The 20,256-nt window shown below is 46.5% G+C and overlaps 1 protein-coding gene across 5 annotated transcripts in view; it reads left to right on the top strand.

Annotated features, from left to right (window-relative positions):
- Positions 1 to 20,256, top strand: part of DLGAP5 (DLG associated protein 5) — an 827,616-nt gene that overhangs the window by 43,636 nt on the left and 763,724 nt on the right. For all 5 annotated transcript variants that reach the window (XM_069637597.1, XM_069637599.1, XM_069637595.1 and 2 more), the window contains exon 2: positions 10,001 to 10,224. In XM_069637597.1, coding sequence (XP_069493698.1) covers positions 10,011 to 10,224 — 214 coding nt within the window. In that variant the 5' untranslated portion in view covers positions 10,001 to 10,010. The remainder of the gene's footprint in view (positions 1 to 10,000; positions 10,225 to 20,256) is intronic.

Below are 20,256 nucleotides of genomic sequence, written 5' to 3'. Positions count from 1 at the left end.
TGCTATACTGTAAAGAAGTCTGTAGTGCAATGGTGTTTACAGCAATGGATTGTATAATGAATTATGTATCATGATCGTTCTCCCAATGACCTCTTGATCTGTGGCAACATTATATTGACAATCCCTTGTGGAGGCTTGTTATGAAAACTAAAGGCACATGGGATGTCATCTTTGAAGTCATGGGTGTTCGTCCGTGCAGTGCACAGTGGTAGCGTGAGTTATGGTTGCGTACCTTACCATAACTTGCAATTTTTGGGTGTTTTCGGTTTTACCTATAACCATAATGTCCCTGTTTTGTTATAGGTATATAGGTTATAGGTGTTTGTCCATTGAATTGCATTTACTATTGCAACTTAACCATAACGTCCCTTTTCACGTCTTTGTCAGTGTAGAATTTATAACTTTGTAATCACACTTATCTTAGGTCAGAGTGACAAGTCCCCATGCCATTGAAACCCTTTTTCATCAACTTAAGATGTTTGTTCCTGGGTCGCACATACTAATCCAAGTCCCAGAGGTGCTTCCCAGCGACCCCATTGTTGGCTAGGTTGATATTACCTTATATTTGTTTTAGGGAGTAGGTTGGGGACTGCTGTAGTTTATTTGTTGCTTCAGCAATGGTGCAAGCCATTTTAAGTAGCCCAATGTACCATTTGGGTAGCTGTTGGTGTACTGCGCTGTCATTTTGTATCTTGGGGCTTCCTTTTGTTGAGGGTCGCCCATGGCTGTTTTGGCCACAGTACTTTTTTAGCTCATGTAGTAGCCTCCATATTAGTTCTTACTTATTGAAGCCAGTGTAAATCCATTGGCTCTCATGAGTACATCCTTTGTGGGTCTGGGCAGAGTGGTTGTCAATCAGTCTCTCTTCTTCATATCCCTTTGAAGATTGGTGGGCTGGCTTTCACCAACCAAGTGTTAGTTCCTCTGGTCTTGCTGCTCTGTTCCTGGTTCTTGGAAGAAGCAAGTCTGCTGATCAGCTGGAGGAGTTTCCCCCTGGTGATGCCGTTTTCCAAGCCCTCATTTACCCATACTGACCAGATGCAGTGGTTTGGGCTTATCCCGGTTGTGATTTTGTGTCGCTAGTCTGGGCTTCCTGTGTCATCCTGTTAGCTCCTCTTGGTTGAGTGGAGCCTTTCCCGCTTGGGATGTCTCAAGCCTGTTTTACAGCTGCTGTCGTTTTGCCAGGGTTTCCCATCTTGCTGTGTGTAGCTATTGTCCACTGGAAGGATAGTGGGCCCTCTTCACCTCAGACATTGTCATGGGGCTTTTTCTGATCCTTTGTCCACAGAGCTGCTGACATTTTTTTTTTTTCATGGTTTCTTTGGCTTCCTCACCAGTGTTTTCAGTGCTAGCTGAATCAAGGAAGATACTTTTCTTTTTGGTAATCTGCGTAATTTCTGTAAACGGCACCTAGGGAAAATCCTGTACTTATTTCTTTATTTTGCCTTTGATGGGGCTGTCCCCCCCCCCCCCCCCCCCCCCCCCCCCCCAACCTGCTGCCAGGAGTACGTGCCTCCTGGCTTTTCGGGTGGTACTTATTCTAGATACCCACCCTCTGGGCATTCTTCTGGTCTGATCAAGTTTCTCTTGCAAGCTTCTACTAAGTTTCCCATTGATAACAGGTGGGTCTTTCTGCTGTGCTGCACCTTCACCTGGGAATTCTTTTCATCAGACTTCTGGATCTCTTAATTGGGGATCCCTCTGGACCTGCCTACAGTTGTTTTCTGCTGACGGCATACCCTTGTGCTAAAACAGACCTGCATTAATGTTTGTACCGCCCCCTAACACCTATCCACCTTGTTGCTCTTCCTCTGCTTCTCTTATTCCTTATCGAATCAACTGGAGATTGTACTCTGCAATGCTTGATATGCATGCAACTAAACTTCCTTTATTACAATTACTTTGTCAACTCCCCCCCCCCCCCCCCACTAGACTACCTTGTAGGGCTTGGCGATGTATAGAGTTTTAAAGATCAAGGCATGAAATAAGCAGCATATCATAGCCATTTGCTATGCAATTATGTAGGTTTGCTAATGAAATAGAAACTTGTGTAGCAAAAATAGCTATTTGTTACCCGGTAGAATGAAAGTGCAGTTCACCCTTCGGCTCTTGCTGTTAGTGCTCTCTCCACCCTCTCTTCTCTGTTCATTGCAAGTTCAAAGGGGCTAATGGAGAGGAAGAATGCAGCAGTAATCATCTCCTCCACTCTTGTGCCAAATGCATGGGCGGGGATGTGCTAGGCAAGAATAATTGAAATCCAGAGGCAATTGGGATTCGGCATTTATATAGCGCTTTATATATCATTGGTATGACCTCAAAGCGCTGGTAGGTTGAACGCCCTCGGGGACTATAGTCCAGGTCAGTTGAAAGAGTAGGGTGCGCCGGTGCACCAGTTAAGTGTGCAGCTGATGTAATTGCTTGATAGTAACTGCATTCTAGCATTAGGTGTGGTGGTGTTGGTATCGGTTCAATGTGTGCATTCTGGCGGTTGGACACCAAGACTGGGTTCTGGCTGTGTTGGACCTGTGGGACGCTTGTGTGCAGCTAGGCCGGTTTTTCAGTGGGATATAGCTGCATTTTAATTGGAATGATGAGGTGTTCATGGGATAGTGTTGGTATGTGAACAGCTAGGCCAAATTGATCGAGGGGTGTAGCTGCACTCTAATTGTGTGATGGTATAGAGTAGAGAGTAAGCAAAGAGATCAGATATAGGATGGTTCATACACACAGCGCCCACATACAATGCGCTTCAAAAGCGCTCACCGACAAGGAGGGAACAAGGCAAAATGCAAAGACAATCCCACAGGCCATGAACAGCAAGAATGTGAAGACTAGCCACTGCACTCGGCCTAGCGACATCCAGATAGTGCAAGTGCCAAGACAGACAGGAGGGAATGGTACACTAGGACCGGAGGGGCTGCGGCACACAGCAACATTATTTATGGGGACGAGGGAGCTTGGGGGGGGGGGGGGGGGGCATACAGCAAGCGCATGGAGGGCCCAGGGGGTCTTAGGGGGGTGGGAGGGGTCACAGACGGGAACCAGAGCGTCTGGGCACACAGTGAAACATGGGGACTTGAGGGGTTGTGGGTACACGGCGAGATTAAGGGGAAACTAAGGGCTGGGGGCAAATGGCAACATCAAGGGGGAACAGAGGGGGTATGTAGTGACAACACGGGTGAGTGGAGGGAGTAAGGGCACACTGGGACATCACGGGGACTAGGGGGGAGGCAGGGCATACAGCGACAGCACGGGGCACCAGAGGGGTGTACAGCAACATCACAGGAAACCAGAGGGCAGGGGGTACACGGTGGCATCACAGTCTAGAGGGGGCTGGGCATACAGTGATGGCATGGGGGACCAGAGGGGTACACAGCAACATCACGTTGAACCGGTGGGCAGGGGTTACACTGCGACAACATGGGGTACCAAAGGGGCTGGGGGCACAGTGACATCGGGACTAGAGGGGGCTGGGCATACAGTGATAGGACAGGGGACCAGAGGGGTACACAGCGACATCACAGGGAAGCAGGGGGTACACAGCAACAACAGGGGGAATCAAAGGGGCTGGGGGGGGGGCACACAGCAACACCATGGGGGAACCAGACACAGGGAACCAATAGGGTCAGGGGCATATAGCAACATCATGGGGCACTTAGGTGGGGTGTGGGCACCCAACCACTACACAGGGAAACAGAGGGGCCTGGGGGGGTGGGGGAAGCCTACCAGAAGCAGACGGGGAGTTGACAGGTTTTGTTGTGGGTCTAGTATGGTGAAGAGGCAGCAAGGATATGTGAATATTAGTAAGTGGTATTTGTGTGGAGTTAGAATCTAAGGAAATGATTCTGCCTTTCAGGCATGCTGTTGCTTAATAGCCCAATTAATGAGCATATTCATTGATGACATTGTTGGGAGTTTCAATGAGCATTAAGTCATTGGGTTGCTAGAGTTTCAATCGCTTCAGGTCGTGGTTTGTATTCAGAGCCACGTTTTTAGAACTTTGCGGAATGTCCTATAGTCTTGGGTGTGTTGAATATGTGGGAGGGGGGGGGGGGGGGGGAAGCGACTTCCACAGAGTCTGGGCCAAGGTTAAGAAGGTGGATCCTCCAAACCTGATGGAATTGGATGTTGGAATCACTAAAAGGAGGGCATTGCTTGATCTTGGGGTGTGGGATGGGAGGTAGGGCTTTCTCTTCTTGTAGGTATGATGGGCCGGGCTTGTGCACTGCACGGTGAGCGATGCACAGGGTCTTGAAAGTGGCACTTCGTCTGACTGGGAGCCAGTGGAGGGTTCGGAGAGCAGATATGTGGTCTCTCTGACCCAGGGCTAGGAGCAGCGTTTTGCGAGTTAGTTTGCAAGCGTTTTGGAGTTTAAGATGGTATGCCGTGGCTCCTTGGGCGTTGGTATAGCCCAGTCTCGACATTACATTGGACGTAACTGTGGCAAGTCTGCTCGGAAAGGAGCGGTAGGGAGAGATGCGCCTCAGAAGTTTGAGATGGTAGTGACAACATTTTGACACATTGGCCTAACCCTCACCTGTCGGATCAACACAGTCCATTTATTAAGCTAACTATAGTCTGTCTGGCAAGGATCAGTATGTATTAACTTCCTTTTTTTTTTTTTTTTTAAAAGGACAGTCCTGCAATTCCATTTCTAAACCTGCAAGTTGTTACATAATACATAATTACGTTATTGCTACTGTAAAATACTGCATTGGCTCAGTAATTTACAGCAAAGTTCAGGTTAGTGTATCTAAATCTAATAGTGTAAACTAGTTTCCATTTTGTGGGGAAGATGCATCTTATTGACGAGTGAACACCTTTGAAAATGTACATGATCACATGGCAAAATGCTTTTGATGGCAAACCTAGGTCTGTGACCTACTGGTTGAATACATCTGGGCAATTGGTGCTCCACCCATGAGCTGATCCCATACTCCTTGACCTATGTATACCAGCTACCCTGAAAGTGAGATGGCAGCAAACTACAATATTCCACCTAGTTTACCCAGTTAACTACCTGCTGCTATCCACTCTTGGTCTCTTACTTTGGTTCCTCCTAATCAAAACACAAAGCTAACTAGTGTATATTCAAAGTAGTATCTATAGTTGTATCCAATCTATACATCTACAGATCTACTACAATACCTTACACTGTAGTTGGCCTCCAGAGCTCTTTGCTCTAGGATTATGGTTGCATTATATATTGGCACCTGTGGGAGAGCTGGACAAACTGTTTTCAGAGCCTTTTGATCATATTTATTTTTTTGTCCTTTCAATTAGCTAACCTTTTTTACATTTTACAGACTCCAATCCGGGGATTGCAAAATCTACCTACCCACTTGCATAGATTTTATGAAGGGCGAGTACCTTTTGCAGAAGATGTTTGAAACATTTATGTAACATTTAGCAGTAAATGTCAAGTGTCACTGAGCATAGTTGGCCTCGGGGTGGCAGCAGTGTGCCTATCATAGTGGGTTTGTGGCGACATGCACCATTTTACAGAGAGCGCGTTTATGTTAGATGTTGCTTTGTGTTTAGTGCATTTCTTTTAGGTCGAATAGGTAAACAAAGTTACTGTATTTGCAGAGCTAGCAGCATTTTAAATAATTTGCAAGGCCTGATTTTTCTCACTGTTTTACTTCAGCGGTACACAAATGCTGTATTGATGATCATTTTATGTCTTGGTACAAATGATTTCTGGTGACATTAAACATTAATATAACATTGCTAATCAAATGTATTTGTTTGCTAATCAATGATTTTAATTAGCAAACTCTGCTAATCAATTTTTGGAAACTTTAATATTTGTAGAGTCCTTCTCACTCCAGATCTTTAAACTGCAACTGTTGCATTAAAGAATCCTGTCTTTATGCTGTTGATTCCCTTTCCAAACGTAAGACATCTGCCTCTAACTGCACACTCCTATGTGCTCAATGGTAAGCATGGAGCACGATTGAGCCCCTCCTCCCAGAACTGCCAGCTCACTCCCTTTCGGCAGTGGGATCTTCTGTAAACAAGACACCATCGGGCCCTGCATTGAGCAATGAATCATTGCATGGCTCACACAGACCTGACTTGCATGCAAATTCTTTTGCTAATAAATCGTACGGATCTGCAGTCCAACCAGGAATTAATACTGTTAGGAAAGATTTCATAATTGTATGTAATTTCCCCTCCATGTGTCAACCCCCAAACTTGTTGCTGTTTAAACACCATTGACTGACTTTGCCAGAGAAGCACAGCCCTCAGCTGCACTCCTCTGGGCTTTCGCTCACTTTTTCTGGGGAAACTGACATGCCCTTAAGACAGTCGGTACTGGGCGACTGTTTCCCTTAGTCCTTTCCTCATGTTGCAGTTTTTGTGTAACAAGTGTGCAATGTATCTTACCATACAACACATTTGGGGGTCTCGTCATTTCCAAAGGCCCTAGAAACTCTTGCTGGACTTTCTATGAACTGTGCAGATGTGTCATGGACAGGACTGGTGGCAGCTATCATTTCGCATTATTTTTAATCCTTTTCTTGCCATGTTAACCGCGTTTGGCACGAATAGGTGGCCTGGCCCGAAAATGGCCATGCCACAAGGTTTTGTCCTGTCCTTTGGCCATCTTGCCCCTTCACCTTCCCCAGGTCGAGTCGACCCGGGTCAGTCCTTATTTGGTCATGCACTTTCCCATGAATCCCAATGCTTTTGCAGGCTTCTGCATGCCTTGTGTGTCTCCAGGATGTGGGTTGGGATGTCTGATCCCAATACACATCCTGGGTGCCGGAGAGTCTGGAGAGTCTGGAGAGTCTGGAGAGTCTGGAGAGTCTGGGACCACTGTGATCCATGATTGGTCCACATATGGAGTATGGGTTTGTGAGCAGATCTCCCATTGGGTCCTCTGTTTTGGCGCGAAGGGAACTTTGGATAAGAGGAGGGTGAAAACACCACTACCATGTCGATATCCTGAGTTCACACCAAACAAAGGATAGGAGCCAAGTATCCTGCAACAAGAAGTCGAGGAACTGCTGCTGACCCGCTGGAAGGTTTGGCACCCCGAGCCCGCTGTCGTCCCGTGGGACCCTTCTGCATCTGGTCGTCCTAGGTCTGCGAAGACGCTTAGACCATTTGGAATAGTGGGACCAACTATTCTCGGCACCTTCACCAAACCCTGCAAGTCGGCTTCTTCGGAAGTATCCCTGGGCCAACCAGTGGGCTGACCAGTTTACGTGGGACCTTTGCTCTGTCACCGCCGCAGTTTCGAGGAAGCCCTCGAAACTTGGCATTCTGCTAGCTCTGTGTCCACGGCACCCTCACACCGAATTTCATACACTTGGCGTTCCCAGGTCTGAAGTGAGACGAGTGCGACCGAAGTAAGTGGTTACCGTGTTGCCCTGCCGGGGCAACGACCTTTGCAAGTTTGCTGCATTTGTGACCCTCTTGCCCCTGAAGCCTGCTGCAGTGAAACTGGGCTGATTCCTCCACCCGGAGCGGAGAAATCGCCACTGTCCCGTTTGGGAATCATCGCGGTATCGCGGAAACTACAAGGTGCCGAGATGTCCTTTTTGCCGTATTCGAAGTGGACTGTACTGGTGAAGTTTGGGTCTGCCTGCGTCGGGGACCGGTGAGTATTCCTTACCCCAACTGGTGGCCCCTAGCGCAGGAGCCCATTTGTTACGCACAAGTAGCCCCTGAGGGCCCCTTTCCACAGCTATTGCGAAATAGCAACTCCATCCCGCACTCTCAAACTGCCTCTGCCCTCAAGTGGAGGTCCTGCTTGAATAGTGGGAACTTGTTCTTCATCGCCTAATCCACCTTCCTGAGCTGCTAGAGACCCTGAGACCCTATCCTGCCCATTGGCACAACCGCGTAGATGTACTATTGAGCACAAGACTCCTCTTCGTAGGGCTTGGACTGCCTCGTAGTTAGGTGAATTATTGATGTGGAACTGGGTCTAAAGATTACCTGCACTGCCTGGTTTCTTCCCCCTCTAGGTTGTCAACATATTTCATGCGTTTAACCCCTTAGAGCCCATTGGTCGTGTGTGTGTGTATATATGTTGTATTGAGTGATGTATTGGTTTACTTAGTGTTACTGTGATTCTTTGCTATGGTCGATGTTACAGAGGCCTTGTAATATAAATGTCTATTTTTAATATAACACCTGTCTGGAGTAATTTGTAAGTGTCCTTGCTTTGGATGCTCATTGAGGTCCTTCAGTCACCCTCACCTCTCCTAAGACTTGGTCTTGACCGCCTGCCATAGCTACCCTGATTGGTCTGGCTTGTCCAGAGGTTGGCCTGTTCCAAGGAACTAGGTTGGCCTTCTGAACCTCTGCCCCGCCAGGTCAGAGTTCAGAAATCCTTCTTAACAAAGACGTTGCTAGATTCTCTGCCTGCGGAAGAAATCTTATCTTGCTTTTTAAACAAGGAATGCATAATTAACTTTGCGCTAATCTACGTACAATGAATACATCCTTGCAGTCTCAAGCTAACTCGAAACAATCGCACGCAAATCGCAAGGGTGCACTTGCAAGGAATGAGAAAAATGTAAAATGAAATCCTACATTTCAAAGTACAAGCACAGATTATGGACTGCCCGGTAATTTAAACGGCACAGAGCTGCTGCTTCGTGATGCCATTTGTTTGTTTGAATTCACTCTCGGTGATTATAAAGGGGCACTTATATGGCCGTTTATTAACTGAAACCTTACAATATAAAATGCAGAATTAAAAAAAAAAGTTACATCACTGTTGGCATAGTTCTGTACCACTTCATCCCTGCCAAGAACTTTACTGGACAACTTCCCAGACCAGGTTGGCATAGATAAAGACCCTCACAACTGGAACGGACTGGATAAGATGCGTCTACCTTCTCCAGCCCGCATAACTTTGTCTCACAGCCAGCTGAACCGCCTCCACCCCCCCCCGCCCCCTCCTCCATTTGACAGTACTTTTCCAGAAGGTTAATTTGCTAACTGCTCAACTATAGCATCCGGCCGGTATGCGTGCAGAATACCGTAACAAGTAAACTCATTCTGTTTCCCGTGGGAGCTTTCTGCTCCTGCAACTTTATCAGATGATAACTAAAAACAATCCTTGAACACGGCTTGTTTTTCTAGTGAATGCAGACAGTATTCAGAACTCACATTAAAATAAAGCCTGCTTGGAGGAAATGTCCAATGGGTTCCATGTGTTAATATCCCCGCAAAAATATCGCCATACCAAAATATCGCCATATTTTGCGGCAATATTAAGGCATGGAACCTGCGGGGGACACTCCCACAACCATTATTTTAAAAGGAGCCCCTGCGGGGGACACCCCTGATCCCAAAACACCCAAATATTATACCCACTAAAAATATCGCCTATGGCCGTTCCCGATGACCATATAGCGATATTTTTGTTGGGGATAATATTACCCGATCTCCTCAAATGCTGCACCCAGAATGCATTTCAAACTGACTCCATGTTTGAGTCAGTTATTACCTTTTTATTTTTTTTTTATTTAAAGCATTACCATGCATTATAATTAACAAATTACAAATTGTTTGAACCAAGGAGATCTAAGTTTGGGATAAAACGCTGTATGTTCAGTTTGCTTGTACCCCGTTAGCCAGCGGCTGAATGGAATGTGGATCTAAAAGGTATCCACTCTTCCTTTTGGATTGACATTCTCTCCTCTCCGCCGTTTGTATGGGTAAGTGTTTGGACTTGTACCTGTATCAGCCTATTCACTCTTTCTGAGACTTGAACCTTGTTGCCTCCCTCTCACTAGGGTTAGTGGCAGAACCACTACATAATCTTCCATCAAGGTCTACCTAGGCGGGCTGTGGGTGCATGGTTTCTTCTCACGTGTTGCAGGTGACTTTACCACACCTGTAACTTGGAGAAGTGGGTGCAAAGTTGGTGGGTGGGCCTAAATGATTTAGATCTAAAGTGAATAACTTATTTAATGGTTCTTGCATTTAACTGAGTTGCTTATTTACTTGTGCCTATTGCCTACTATTTCACTAGGTCTGTAAAAATGGATGTTAAATGCCAGTACTCTGCCAGATATAAAAAGGACCTCAGCACTGAAACGTTAAGAGCAAAGGTTGCCCACAGAAAATCTTTAACTCAAAAGGAAAATCGCCACAAGGCATTCCGGAAAAGCAGGCTGTTTGCTTTAGCTGATGTTTCACCAGTTAAAGAAAGTGATCTCTCCAGTCTGGACTTGGTTTTTAAGAAGAATGATGACAGTAAGTGATTTCTGCTTATTTTTTGTATATAGATTGTTGAAACTGTTTCAACAATGTGTTTACAGCTCACTTGTACCATTTTAATATTTCCTGTAGAGTTGTTGTCTCATAGTTGCTGAATGTTCCTTTATTCCTTTATTCCTTTGTTAACTTTGCTTAAATAATTCACTCTCCAGGTTACTGTTAGCTTGTTCCCGTCCCTCAAACAGATTTGCAACAGCGACTTACTGCAAACATTTGTAATACTGATAATTAACACTGCTTCAATGTTTTTTCTGTCTCTCCTAGAGAAATATTCTCCCTCTGTTTTCTCCGTACCTTTCTTTGTTCTGCTCGCTTTGTGGTCCTGGTGCAGAAGATCAGGTTAAGACACTGCAGGTTCTGCCTACTGTGCAGTTGAAGCCACAGGGATGCAATAATGATCCATACTGAAGTGCATTAGTAAATTCCTCTGGCTCTTTAACGTTTGGGCTTTCTATTTACCCCCCTCCCCCATTTTTGAGAAGTTCAGGCTCAGAATTAGACAGTGGATGCCTGAACATTTCTGATCCTGGTTTAATAAACCGGACTGACAAATTACTTCTGTAAGCCATAATCGCTTGAATTGGGCCATCTCACTCCTATAGTCCACACCTTTTGTAGCATCTTGATTTACTCTGCACTTTTTTTTAGTCCCTAGGTAAGTATTTATTTTGGTAACTGTGCTCAAGTGGAGCCCCTGCAGTTTTACTGCCCCGCCCACAGACCACACAACATGCAAAAGATGGGGATCCCATTGCTATGCAAGCAGGATGCCTTTCGGAACATGGCACATTTGGTTAAGGGACTTCACTTTTATTAAAATGCATGTTTTTTGTTCCTCCCTAGCCTTCAGTTCATAGGTGGTTTTGAGAGGACTTTCAGAATCAGCCCTATGGGAGGGTTCAGGTACATAAACACATAATTAGGTCTTTAAAAAATGGTAGCCCAGTCAAATCAAAGGTTGGTATCGATCCCTAAAACCTACATAACTGTTATTGGGATATACTATATTTTTACCTTTTGTGTAGGACTAGGAGCATAACATCGGTTTGTCCGCATACAAGGCGCTTACCTTTTTAAGGTAAGGAGTCATTCCCTGCTAGGTAAGTTGGCCTATTGTCTGAGTCAAGGTCCCAGGTAAATTAAGGCATTTAAAAGTGCTGAACAAGTATTTGCAAAGTAAATGTTCCAGGAAAAAAAAGCACTGAAGGTTGAGGAATGTCTAGATTAGGTTCTCTCCGAATACCACCATGCTCGGGAGGGTGGGGGTGTGAGAGGAACACCGACTGAGCGCAAACCAACACCCAAGAGCCGCAAGAGGGGGCTGCAGAATGCCGAACCCAAGGCTGAGAAAGATCCCAAAACCTAGGTGGGGTGGACAGCCGGAGACCCAGGCCAAAGGGTCACAAGTAAGACATTGCACATATTGACCAACTTTAAAGTCTTTTTAAGACATTGCGAAAGCAAGCATAAACCTGTGCAGCAGGGCAGAAGCCCTAAAGATTCACAACTGAATGTCTTCTGTTATTTGGGCGCTCTGAGACCTATGGGTGTGTAGCTCTATATAGGAATTGTATTTTAATTATAATGGTGGCTGGTTTCTGACCACACTCCCTCCAACCTCCTCCCTCTCCTTGACCTGTCCTTTCCCGCCCCCCCCCCGCCAGCCTTCAAGAGGGCAAAGATCCAAATGTAGTATTCCTTTTTTTGTTTTTTTGTTTATTTGATAGTGGAACAGTTGGCGTTTAGGCAAGTATGGGTTTTGCACCGGGAACATTTTCTGTTGGGTATGGCCTAACAAGCACCTGTTTCCACTGTTTTAACTTTTTTTTTTTGTTTTTTTCTATAGATTGGGAACTGGATCCCAAGACGTCGGGTAGCATAGGTCTTGTTTTCTGAGGTAATAAAGTAAGGGTTGAACACAATGCTTCCTTTTCCGTCTCCTAATTCTTTCTACGATGCATGTTACCATCTGATCCAACATTTATATCCAGGGTTATGTTTTTTTGTATCCAGTCCATTTAATGTAATTAAAGTTGGTCCTTACCCTGTAGTACTGGCTTTGTACTTTCTCCCAAAAATTCATAAGAATCTAAGACTGTGTGCACTCTTGCCACCTGCATGGTCTCTTGGTGCTCTGGCGGCACTGTAATGCCAGGAGGGTGGCGGGTATGTTGGTAGGACTGAGCTGGAAAAGAGCAAGATAGCTGTGATGTGCTGTTGGCAGCTTCAGTTTGGCGAGACCGGTCACTGAGTGTAGGTGTGTTTTTCATTTGGTAGGTTCCATGTGGTGTTCGTGCGAGACTGTGTGGTTTGTTTCTTGTTGTGGTGTTGAGAAGTGCGTGCGATTTGTGGTGTTGTAGAGCTATGGTTGTGTTTTAGTTTAGAGTTTGAGAGGTGTATGCAGAAGGGTGAGTTTTTAGTACGATTAGTTAGTGGGAGTACCTGTCCTACCCCCGATCTTTGGACTAGATGCAATCCATATTCTTTACCCTGTCATTCATTCTAGTGTGTAACAATTACCACCCCCACGAGTTCCTCCAGTGGTGAAGTGTTCTCTGTGCCCTGTGGTCAGCCTGTGAGTGCACGGTTTATGCATCCTCTGTATGAGTTTGGCACATCTGAGACACATCTCCCTCCCATGTTAACACCTTTGGCCCTCTATCAAAATTAGCTATATTTTTGGTCTCCAACCACCATTACAAGCTCCCCTTTCTCCTGTACTCTCCTCCGGCCCACTCCTTTTTTATGTTCCTTTCATGGTGCGTGAATGTCAGTCATTTTCATCCCGTTCAGAGCTGAAGAGACAGGTTTTTAAGTTTTCTGAATTTTAGATGGTCTTCCATACTTGATTCTCTGGAGGAAGTTCCAAAGTTTTATGGCAATGCAGGAGAATGCTGACACTTTAAAAAAAAGTTTTTCCTCCTTCGTGTAGGGTTTAGGTTCTAGGTGAATGTCGTTGCTAAATTGAAGTGTTGGCTTGTAGATGGTTTCCTTTTGTATGAATGCCGCTCGTTGTGCATGGATTGCTGTGTTCTGCACATTGTTTTGAAGGTGGTTTTTTCTTTTCCTTTTTGTTGACTGGGAGCCAATGCAGGATCCTTGGCGCTGGTGTGTCTCTTTGTGAGTTTCAGGAGAAGTCTGGCAGCTGCCTTTTTGTATTTGTTGCAGTTTCCTGAGTAGGTAGTCTAGTATTCAGAGTTGTACGCTGTCTGCACAGTCTATCCTGGACATGAGGGAGATGATGGCCCATGTTTTGTGCATGAAAGAGAAGGGTAGAATGTTTTTGATCTTGTGAAGATGGAAGAAGCATTTCTCATTGCGTTTGCCTGAGGTTCTAGTTTTAACTCGTTGTCCATTAGGATTCCAAGGTTTTTGACTTGGTGCTGTGTGTAGTGTTCCCAGTGCTACAGGATGTATTGGTTGCTTCCCTGGTCGCTGGGTGTAATCATTTCTGTTTTTGTCCAGGTCCATTGTTGCGGTTATTAGTGTTCATCCATTGGTAGTTACCACTTTTTTTATTTTCTTTGGGTATCGTCTGCGTAGTTGTAGCATGTGAAGCAGTGTCTTTTGATGAGGTTGATTAGTGGCCTTGCTAGATGTTGAAGAGTAGCGGGATAACGAGGAGCCTTGTGGAACTACACAAGTGGTGTCTGTGGTGCGGGTCTGAGTAGTTTTAGCCCACTGTTTGTTCTTTCGGACAAAGACTTAATCCAAAGCAGCGCTGTCGCAGATCCGTGTTATGGTTGACTGTGCCAAATGCTGCAGAGAGGTTGAGTAGCATCTGTGCCGTTTGTGTTGAGTCTGCATTGGTCTTTTGGTCTTCCCATTAGAAGGTACTGTTGTCTCTGTTCCTCTCACGGGTCTGTAGCCTACTTGTGCCTGGTCCAATAGTTGTTTGTTTTCGACATGTTCCTGTATTTATTTGTAGACCTAGGTCTCTTGCCGGGTAAGGAATGTTTGAGATCAGTCTGTAGTTTGACATCTTCCACATCGCCCGTGGTATCTTTAAAGTGCGGTTTGATGTAGACTGATTTGAAGGCTCGCCGTACTCTTCCCGTTGAAGTGACAAATTGAAGATGATTAGGTAGTATTCCGATTGTGTACCCTGTGTGACGATCGATTTGTGAAGATGGTGGACAGGGGTCCATTGGGGAACCTGCCTTGTTGTTTTTGTTGACCAAGCTGAACTTATTTGGGCGCGACTGTTCAGTCTGTTCTGTGGTGTGGTCCAGGTTTTGGTTTTAAGTGGTGAACTGTATGATTGAACAGTCTACATTGTATTATACGCCGTAGGTTGGTGATTTTATTCTTGAGCACTGCATCATTTTTGTGAAGGCACTGGTGTTGAATCCAGGTGATTTATCTTGTTTAATTCATTCTGATTGTTGGTGGATTAGTATCTTTTTTGCTTTGAGAATTTCCACTTTGTATCATGGGATTGTTTTTAATATGTAATTCTTTTGACTTGGCCGTAGATTTTCCCCCATTCTTGTTCTAGTTTCCGGTTTGTTTTCATTGCTTTGAGGTGAGGCATAAACTATCTTGCCACTGCTTTCTTTTGTGATGGGATGATGGATTTTTTTATGGAAGATGCAGTCTATTTTTGCAATCCGTTTCAGGGTTAGGTCTTGTTTTTCCGTCTGTCAGTAGCTTCCAGGGTTGCAATCGATTACTTGGAGGATTCTAGTTTTTCTTCTAGGTTACTGCTTTTGACGGTTCTCCCGTTACTTTTCCTGATCACGGGCTCTCTTGGTGCTTATTGGATGTGTTTGACGGTATTTGGATCACAAAGGGTATAATGAGGTGGTTGCTTCATAGTATTTGGATTGGTGGTGAGGTTTTTATTGGCAAAAATGTCATCTAGTGTCCTGCTTTGTGCGTCACTCCTTTCACCATATATCATAGTTGCATTGTCTCAAGCTGATTAGTTAGGTTTTTCGGCAAGTTCACGTTCTCTTCAGCGAACCATATGTTGAATTGCCCGAGATGGTTCAAGTGATCATGCTTGATGGCCAGGTTCGTGACTGCTTTTATGAAGTTGTCTATGAAGGTTGTGTCTTAAGTGGGTGGTCTATAGATGAGGAGAAATGTGAGATTTGTTTGTGGGTCTGAGGACTGGTGAAGGACTAAGGATTTGCAGTTTGGGGATGTTGAGTGGGTCGGCTGTTTTTTTTCAGGTATTCTTTGTAAGCCACTGCAAGTCTTTTCCTTTTCTTTTGTCCTGTAAGCATTGAAATTGTTGGATAGACAGCTGTGCAGTATGATTTTGTATTTTTCAGCTAGCCGGGTTTCTGTGTCGACTAGGATGTCTATTCCTCCATCGCAATGTAGATTGTAGCTTTATGTATTTGGTCATAGATCTGGCATTGATTAGGCTGCAGTGTTTCTTTCTTTGTAGTGGCCTGCTTTGTTCTTGCTTGCGACTGCAGGTGGTCTTGTTGTTAGTGCTCATTATCATCCTCAAGTTGCAGGTTGTGTTCGCTTGGGCCTGTTTCATCATTAGGTAGGTCGGACAGGTTTTGTATCGACTTCACATCGTCTTCTGGCTCCTTCTTTTTCAGGTTTGTGTTGCCGGTTGTCCCTTTGAGTTTTAGTGATGTATGGGAAAAAGGTTTCTGATGTTTGTTAATCTGCTTAGAATCACATGCTGTGCATATGGTCCGACATCCAGTGGTAACCGCAGAGTATTGCATCTTGTCTCTCGAATCGAAAAGGGGAAGTCGACATGGGCATGTAACACTATCCCTACATGACGTGTAGTGTACCCAAGATCCCTCATGCGTCGAGGTGCCTCAGATTGTTTTTTTCCTCCCAGCATACTGGTTGCCTTATGCGGAGCTTGTCAAAGACATTGCTTATTGTCCCCTCGGCCTTTGGACTAGTTATTTTCAGATCACCCTATCCGTCCCTTCTTTCGACGGCTGTTCCAGATCTCCGCCGAAGACCTTCAGAACTTCGGACAGTGATCCTGTCGGCGCTGTCGGCCACGTGGCCATGCCTTCTGCAGGCCTACACAGTAGGGAGAGTGGGGTCTGGGTAGACCTTTTTCTTATAATCTGAGAATGGCTTTCCCTTTCCTTCTGCTTTGCCTTTGGTCTTCGTCACTCCATTTAGGTCTTGCCCTATTTGTAAGAGCAAATTTCCTTGGAAAGATGAGCACAACCGGTGCTTTCCCCTAGTTTACAAGGAGGAAGGATGCGCGATTTGTAAGCTCCTCCGTCCTAAGACCGTAAAGGAGCGTAGAGTCAAGTGGTGGGCGGCCCACGTTATGTCGAAGGCCGAGTTTTCCCCTTCTGCCGCAGCCATCGAATGTTAAGATGGCGAGAGTGACTATCAAACCTTAGAACCGGAGGTTGGTGACACACCCTGGGGACAAAGACGAACATGTACACTGCACTAAACACACAACCCCAAGTCAGTCTTCGGTCAGGTCGAAGAAGACTTCAGTGCCAACGGGTCCCCCCCCTCCCCAAGTTCCCGTGGCAGCCTCCGACCGCTAGCCCTCCCTGCAGCCTAGCGACCGGGTCATTGAAAACCAAGGGCTCTACCCCCTAATATACCAGGTTCCGTCGACACATCACAAGAAGGCGTCCGGCGACGATGGGAAATTGGTTCTGCCGAAAACAGCACTGCCGAAAAAGGCTGCCATTGAAGACGAGGCCACGGCTCCACCGAAAAAGACTCCCTCACAATCGCAGGCTGAAGCTACGTGCTTCCTGACTGCGGAGAACGTCGCCAAGAGCTTAGCTAGGATTGTTTCCGCCGATTCTCAGAAGTGGCAGTCCAGGGATGCTCCGAGGCCTACGGAGAAGGCCAAGGATCTGCCGACGTCCAAGGATGGCCTAAGGTGAGTACCAGAACCCACCCATAAATCGAAAGACAGACGTCACACCTGTCGGTCCCTCAGGAGTTCTCTGAGGGCGAAGGGCTGTCTTCGACGTTGAGACTAAAATCTCAATGTTTTTCGACGGATGAGCATATTCAAGACCCTTTTCCACCTCTCGTCCAAACCTAAGACCTAGAATGGTCTAGAGAAATCTGAAAACTGTATGGAAAGGCTGGACAAGTTTGTTTACCGTTCAGAACAACCCACACACAGGAGGCCACTGGATGAGCCCTGTGGACCCCAAAGCAAAATTTCCAAGGCTTTATGACCCCTCTTTAGAAGAGGATATTTACAACTACGACCTAACTGAAGAAGACATTCCTGCAGAAACTCGGGATGAGGAATTCAATAATCCTGAGGACATGCATGATCACAGAGGGCTGGGAGGAGAACCCAGATGTGGGTGACCCTCAACCATGGCAGTCTACAGATCCACAAGATCATGATGCCCCCACCACTCCCACCACTGCTCCCACCACTGTTCCTGGATTCGCCCCAGTCCACCTCCACTAGGCAACAACCCTCGCCAGTGGATGATTAATTGACTTTCAACGTAATGTTACGTAAAGTAGCTGATCACTTTAAGATTGCTACAGATGAAGCTGTCCCTGAAGCGGACTTAGTGGAGGACATCCTCAAGCTGAAGCCGCTGGCCAGCCAGGCTATTCCTCTCCTCAATTCAATTAAACGTCTAGTACCCTCCTTATCACCTGCTCTCACAAGAGGCGTTAACCCAAGAATAGAAACTCTTTCGTCCTTCTCCCTCGGACCCTTAGTATATCAGAGGTCATTCCACCCCAGACTCTCTGGTGGTGACTACAAGAAGAGGGCCGGGGTCCCTTTGTCAACCGGCGAGGCAGCCCCCGATAAGGAAGGTGAACGATTCTACGCCCTTGGGAAGAGGATCACAGTCGCAGCAGCGTTTTACACGTATTGCCAACACAACATTGTTGGCCAGCTACGGCGATGCCCAGTGGGCCTTACTACAGGAAGGCCTACAGGAGGTTCCGGAACCTCTACGTTCTCTTCTCCTCATTACTGTCACCGAGGGCAGGCAAGTAAACCAAAGCACACTTAACACTTTGAATTGTGCCGAAACGGCTTGTCGATCCCTGGCTCAGGGTACACTCCTGAAGAGACATGCGTGGCTACATAACTCTGGATTCAAGCCAGAGACGCAAGCGTCACTTATAAATAAATCCATGGAAGAATTCAACCTGTTTGGAAAGGCGGTCACTGAGGCCCTCGAGGCCGCAAAAAGCATGACACCCTGAAAACACTGGACCAAATTACGCAAAGACCTTCTACAAGACGAGGATCTGGGTCCAAACAGCTTTTTCATGGCCCACGCTTCGCTCAACAATGCTCCTCGGGGAAACCATTGGAACTCTCCACAGGGAAACAGTGGATACACCAGCCCTGGATCCCCAAACGGTGTCGGCGTCGTGGCAAAGGAAGGGATCCAGGTCTCTACCCCTAGAGCAGTGGTCTTCAAACTTTTTTGGCCTGGGCCCTCCCTGAGCAAAGTTTGGGCAGGCCGGGCCCCCCCCAAAAAGTGCCAGATGGGCAGTATGTAGAAATCGCTATGAACTTTTATGTGCTGTCACCGAACCCTACTCCAGGTACAGACTTTGGGCTCTCCCCACCTTACTCCCACCACTATCCCAGTGCTGCCGCCCATCCTGCTCCCACCACAGTCCCATAACACAAGCATACACACATCCATACACATTTAAATAAAAAATAAATCGCCACAAACGGACCTTCTGCAGGGGCCTGCGCGTGGTTGCTAAAATGCCCCGCTCCAGGTTGCTCTGCCCATATGTGCGAGGAGGCGCAGGAGCATCTCCTCGCATATGCATGCAGTCCCCCAGCCAGCATTTCCAATGAGCTATGCAAGGCTAGCGAAGCAAAACACCCTCCGCCTTGCATGGCTCAGTGATCATGAGCGGCTGTGGAAATGAACTGTCGAAGGCAAACAGTGTTTCCCTTTGACAGTTCAGCCAGCCCAGGAGCACTCCCTCAGCTGGAAAAAAGCAGCCGAGGGAGTGCTCAGTGTTTCACTGGGCTGGCTCCTCGGCTCCTCCATAATGGGTGAGGTGGCCAGGGGGTGGACGCCCTCTCACCCATTATGGATGAGCCGGCAGGCTTGGACTGCCCTATAGGGCAATGACCTTACCAAAAATGCGAGTGTAGGCCAGTCAAAATGGGCCACTTTTTTGGCCAATGTGGGCCAGTTTGAGGAGTTACTTCACTATGCAGCTAGTAGTTTTGACCATTGTTGCTGAATAAATATTCTTTAAATATCACAATTTGTTTACATTTGAACAAAAAACAACCCCTTGGGTACCATTCAAACAGTCTGTGACTAAAGGACTGAATATCCATTTGCAACCGCTGGCCATTTTTTTCATTGGTGCCGAAGACCGTTTTATGGTCCAGTCTGACCATGTGAGATGCCACTTCCCATTTCCTCCAATCTAAAAAAAAAAAGTTATATTTTTTTTACATTTCATGCTGGGCTCTGGCCCCCCCCCCCCCCCCCACCTCCCTGGGATGCGGCCGCGCCCCACAGTTTGAAGACCTCTGCCCTAGAGGCTCCCCGGCCTCAGGTTCAAAATGACCCAAAGATTCGGGTCCCCTTCCCTGCCTCCCCGGTCGGGGGGCCGGCTAACATCGTTCCTTCAGGCTTGAGAGGGGATAACCACAGACCAGTGGGTGCTAAAGACCGTGGCCCACGAGGACTATAGAGTTCAACCGGTCCCCAGCATTCGGACCTCCATGAGTAAGACAACTGACACCAGACCATCTTCGCATACTTCAGGAAGTCGAAACACTACAAGAGAAATCGTACCTCCGTCGCAGGTAAAAGAAGGTATTTATTCAGTGTACTTCCTTGTACCCAATAAGGATCTAACCATGCGCCCTGTTTTAGATCTGCACCCAGCGAACAAATTTGTAAAGCCACAAACGTTCTGCATGGTCACTCTGCAGGAAGTAATTCCACTGCTATCACAGGGGATTACATGGCAACACTGGACATGAAAGATGCCTACGTTCATATTTCAATGTTGCCAGCACACAGAAAATACCTCATTTATAATACAAGACAAGCATTATCA

This window comes from Ambystoma mexicanum, chromosome 14 (genome assembly GCF_040938575.1).
Source record: "Ambystoma mexicanum isolate Mex_15411 chromosome 14, UKY_AmexF1_1, whole genome shotgun sequence".
In the NCBI taxonomy this organism is placed as follows: Eukaryota; Metazoa; Chordata; class Amphibia; order Caudata; family Ambystomatidae; genus Ambystoma; species Ambystoma mexicanum.
Note: the sequence above shows the minus strand (reverse complement) of the source record. Positions and strands in the feature narration are given on the sequence as shown.